The sequence below is a fragment of the Aptenodytes patagonicus genome, chromosome 9 (assembly GCF_965638725.1).
Source record: "Aptenodytes patagonicus chromosome 9, bAptPat1.pri.cur, whole genome shotgun sequence".
Taxonomy (NCBI): Eukaryota; Metazoa; Chordata; class Aves; order Sphenisciformes; family Spheniscidae; genus Aptenodytes; species Aptenodytes patagonicus.
The window spans coordinates 24720328-24725291 of record NC_134957.1 but is presented as its reverse complement, the minus strand read 5'-3'; the positions used below and the strand labels follow the sequence as shown (position 1 = coordinate 24725291).

Here is a 4964-nt window from a genome sequence, read left to right as displayed (position 1 = left end):
AGCTTGGAGAGGGGTTTAGACATAAAGACGACTTTTTTCTATTAAATAATCAGACAGGAGCATGAACTGTTTTCATCTTTGTGAACTGAGTCCACAGTGAAGTCTCTTCCCCAGCACCCAACACCTAACAACTAGATTCTTAGGCTGTTTCCTCATGCAGGAGGAGATGCTGAATTTGTTCAGTCACCATGAAAGGAGTGTATATTGCAGCCATCAGTCTTAAGCTAGTTTAAAAAAAAAAAAGTCACAGTGATATAGTTCAAACATTTAATGAGAAAAAGTAAGACTGTACTTAATAAAGGTATACATATTTCATTTCTGGGCTAGCTGTCTATACAAGTTTAAAGTCATAAGCATAACTTCAGGATCTCCACTTTTTATGTCAAGAGCTTGCAGGAAACAGTTCAATGCCTCCTGTAGTTTTCCATCATCCTTAAGTTTCTTCCCACTGTCTACCAAGGTATTGTAATCGCCCACGGCAGGAGAGGAGCTCTGACCAACCTCTTTTTCAGAGACGCTTTCCTGGGTGAAGTAGTCTATCTGCTCACCTGACTGAAGCTCAGCATCACCAGTGGATTCCTCCTGAGATGACTCTGTCTCATCTGTTCCAGACTGCTCAGAGGGCATACTGTCTAGATGGAAGGATTCTTCAGCTGTATCAAGCGTTTCTCCAGCAGGTTCTTCTTCAGGCTCGGCAGATTCCCCACTACACTCTTCAGCTGCTTCTTCCACAAGGTCGTCTTGCTCCTCATCACTGTCGTAGTCATCGTCTTCATTGGTGGTTCCCATGATTTCTCCAATATCCTCAACCTCATCTACCACCTTGTTGATCAGAGATCGCCTGGAAGCAGTAGACCTGTTACCACTGTTAGTTAGTTGGGGAGAAAAGATGGCTTTTGCTATATTTCTGTCACGTTTGGGAGTGGATGCACTAATTCCTTCCAGAAATTGATGCAGAGGGCTGTTCAAGGGAGAGGGCCTTTTTTCAGACTGGTTTTCTTCCAAGATCATAATGGAATGGTCTTCATCCTCACTGTCTGAAAGAATCCTTTTTAAGCATTTCTTTCTACCAAAAGCAAAGGCATCACTGCTTTCCTCTGATGCTTCACTCCCTTGCAGGGAGTTATTTGGCTCTTCTTCAGCTGCGTGACAGGGTTTTCCACAGTTACCATTCTCACTCAGCCAAGTTTTCACTGGAGATTTTTTTGTTGGAGATTTATAAAAACTTTCTGCTTTTAGTTGGAAGCCCTCCTTTTCTGGGTACTCCAGTGATCTTTCCCTATTTGAGGCGTCTTCCCATCCATCTTCAGACTCCTCCAAGACCAGATTGAAGTCAACTTGATCCTGGAGAGAAGGCACAGACATATCATCCTCCAAGCTGGTTTCAAGCACATGAGACTTCTGGAGCCCAGCATGGATTTCTGGCATAACGTCTGATAAACTTGGCACTGCAGCAGCCAAAGCTAGCTCAGGAACATCGTTCTCATCTGCCCCCGAGGCAGCATGTGGGTCAAGTACCTGATCTGACGTTTCTGCATCCCTCAACCTTTTGGGATCATCAGCCATACCGGACTCATTAGAGGAATGCTGACCATGCCCAGACAGGCCATTCCCTGCCTCAGTCAAGCTATCTGAATTTACATGGGAACACTGTTTCTGTTCAAGTCTCTGACTCTCTTTATCAAGTGGCTGAAGTCCAGGTGATGATGGTATAATGCTCGATTCAAGATTTTGCTCGGATTCTTGTATATTGGATTGTTTCACTGTCTTGCTGGTATTAAGCAGCTCTGTATCCATACTGGACACACCTTGTGCCAGTTTCTCTTCATCCAAGTCATCAATAGTCAAACTTGTCATTTTGGAGCTGACATTAAGAACGTGGACCTCCTTGTCCTCTGTAAGATCAATAACTTCGTCATTTTCATCTTTATCAGCTACTGGTGGTGAAACAAAGTGATTTATGTTGTTCAACCCCGGAGACAGCTTCTTTGGCTCGGAAACCAGTTCTGGTGGTCTTTGCCACATCTCTTCACAAGCATTTCTGATCCCCTCCATCCTCTGGTCTCTAAGCTGAGACTCTAACTGAACTAGCTCGTGGGCTTTCTGTACCCTCCGTTGAATGTACTGATGGGCTTCTTCACTCTCAACTTGCTCCTCGTGAGCTATTTCCCTCGTATATATCAAGTCATGATCAGAAATGCCAAACATTTCCAGGGAGTGCAGGTACGCAATATGTTCATCCAGCTGCAGGTCGGTCTTTCTCTGGGTGGCATGCAAAGACTGCAGCTGGATCTGAGTTGCAGATGTTCGAGTATCTTCCAAGGTGAAAAGCTCCCTTAGTTCCTGTTTGGAGAAATATCTAAATGGGTTCTTTTTGTCACCGGTAGTCTGTCTTATTAATGAATCCTTAAATACTTGTCGCCTGTATATTTTCTCTTCCACTGTGCCACAGGTAATCAGTCTATAAATTACTACGTTCTCTTTCTGCCCGATCCTATAAGCTCTGTCTACAGCCTGAGCATCTGTAGCTGGATTCCAGCTGGGATCAAAGATCACCACTCGGCTGGCTGCTGTTAAGGTTATACCAACGCCACCAACTTGCGTAGTGAGCAGGAAGACGGAGTAGTCCTTGTTACTCTGAAAGGCGTTAATGCGCTTCTCCCGTTCTGTCAGGTGGGTTACCGTTCCGTCAATACGCATGATCTTGAACTGTCTGCGAGACAAGACGTGCTCTATGATATCCAGCATCTTCCTCGACTGCGAGAATACCAGGGTTCGGTGTCCCTCCTCTCGCAGTCTTTCTAGAAGTCCTACAAGGAACAGCATTTTCCCAGACTCCTGAATCACAGTCTCATCAGAGAGATGATCTATTTTATTAGCGCCTGAAAGCAGCATACCTGCTTCACTCCTGTGATCCTGCTCAGGGTACTCCTGTTCTTCCAAGCCCAGCTGGATACATGCTCTTGCAGACAGAAGCCTGGGGTGGTCACACAGCTTCTTCAAGACAGTCAGCTCAGCCAAGGGTGATCGGGTTGTCATCAGCACTTCTTTCACATGATCCAGAGAGAGAAAGTTCCTGTAGATTTCTTCCTGCACCGGTGCCAAGTACACCCACACGACAAAGTCATTTTTCCTAGTGAGAGATGGCATGACAGGAGCACTATCCTCGCTTGGATGCTCAGGAAGAGGAGCGTCTGGTTTGTCAGTGTGATTGTTTTTGATATCCTCTTTGGTTCTCCTGAGGAAATACGGCTTTATAATTGTCATTAGATTCTCAGATATCTTTAGCCCCAGCGCTTTCTCGCCTAGAGTTGCATCCTTCTCCCTTGCCCTCGTAATAGGATTCTCATATTCCATTCTAAAAGTTTTGGCCGTTCCCAAGAGAGAGCCTTGGCACGCAAAGTCAAACAAGGACCACATTTCCCGCAGGTTGTTCTGCACTGGGGTGCCCGTGAGGAGGAGGCGATGCCTTGCAGGAATCGCATATACACACTTGGTCGTTTTGTTAGACGGGCACTTGATTTTGTGCGCTTCGTCGAGAATGATGTAGTCCCAGAGAAACTCCTGCTCGTGGCTGCTGGCAAGCTGCTTCCAGTTGTTAATGAGCATCTGGTAGCTCGTGATGACGATGCCGTTCTTCCTCTGGACCCTCTCCAGGTTCCTGGTGCGCTCCGTCTTGCTGGTGCCGTGGAACTCCTTGACGCGCAGGCCGGGGGTCCAGCGAGCGAACTCCGCCAGCCAGCTGCTGACCAGGGTGGTGGGCATGATGAGCAGGACGTGCCGGATGAGCTCAGCGTCAAACATGCCCGAGAGAAAGGCAATGACCTGGATGGTCTTACCCAGGCCCATGTCATCTGCCAGAATGCCGCCCGGCCTGCCCTCCCGGTGCAGGCGGTACAGGAAGGCAACGCCTTCCCGCTGGTGCTGGAAGAGCTTCCCGTGCATCTCCCCGAAGATCAGCAGGCCGCTGCCACACACGTCCACGAAGCCTTCCTCCTCCTCCTCCTCCTGCTCCGCCGCCGCGGCCAGCGCCTCCTCCACCCGCTGCATGCGGCCCCGCAGCTTCTCGCTGGGGCGGATGGCGGCCGCCAGCCGGAACAGCCGCAGCGCCTCCTCCAGCTCCCCATCGCCCGCCGCCGCCTTCGCGCCGCTCACCAGCCTGCAAGAGCCACCCTGGGCACCGACCGCGCCGGGACTGCCTCCGCCCGGCCCGGCCCGGCCCGGCCCGCCGCCTCCGCCACCCCAGTCCCCGGGGCCTCCGCCTCCGCCACCCCCGTCCCCGGGGCCTCCGCCACCCCCGTCCTCCCTCGGGGCCGGGGCCTCGGCCCCCGCCCCGCCTGACTCAGCCCTCCGCACACCGCCCGCCCCGCCGCTCACCTCCGGTACCGCTGCTCCTCCTCCTCCTCCTCCTCCTCCTCTTCCTCCCACCTCGGGGCCGCCATGGCGCGCGCGCTCCGGCTGCCGCCCCGCGCTTCAAACGCCGGCCCTTCCCGTCCTGCCCCGCGCTGCCCTGTGGGACATGCAAATGGAGGGGCCCGCAGCCAATCAGCGCTGGGAGGCGGGGCCTCGGAGCGAAGGGGCGGGGCGGGGCGGCGCTGCTGCCGGTGGCCGTCCCGCTCTGCCCGTGACTTTTCCTGGGAGCGGGGCTGGCAGAAGGGCCCAGCACCGGCGTGTGTCCCGTCCCCCCCCCCGCACCGCGGCGGGAGGCGAGGTGCGGGCACCCCGGGACCGCTGCGCCCCGGCGGGAGCCTGCCCGGAGCCCGGCGGACCCACGGGCAGGCTCGCGCGAGGACCGCCCCCGGTGCACCCCCGACTCCCGCAGCCCCGCCCCCCGGTGCAGCCCCGCCCCGGGCACGCCTCCTCCATCCCAGAGGCGGGTGGGGCAGTCCGCCTGCCGGCAGGGGGCAGCGTGGTGGGCCGCGAGCGCCTCTCTGCGCCGCGCCGGTGATCAGCGCGAAGTCGCC

The 4964-nt window shown here is 53.7% G+C and overlaps 1 protein-coding gene across 1 annotated transcript; it reads right to left on the bottom strand.

Annotated features, from left to right (window-relative positions):
• Positions 1-256: 256 nt before the first annotated feature.
• ERCC6L (ERCC excision repair 6 like, spindle assembly checkpoint helicase) lies at positions 257-4141 on the bottom strand. Its single transcript, XM_076347563.1, has one exon. It carries the CDS (start codon positions 4048-4050, stop codon positions 313-315), a length of 3738 nt encoding a protein of 1245 aa, XP_076203678.1. The 5' UTR covers positions 4051-4141; the 3' UTR covers positions 257-312.
• Between the last annotated feature and the right edge of the window lie 823 nt (positions 4142-4964).

Excerpts from the sequence above, each read along its gene's own strand:
- ERCC6L (XM_076347563.1), bottom strand. The coding sequence starts at position 4,050 with ATGCAGCGGGTGGAGGAGGCGCTGGCCGCGGCGGCGGAGCAGGAGGAG.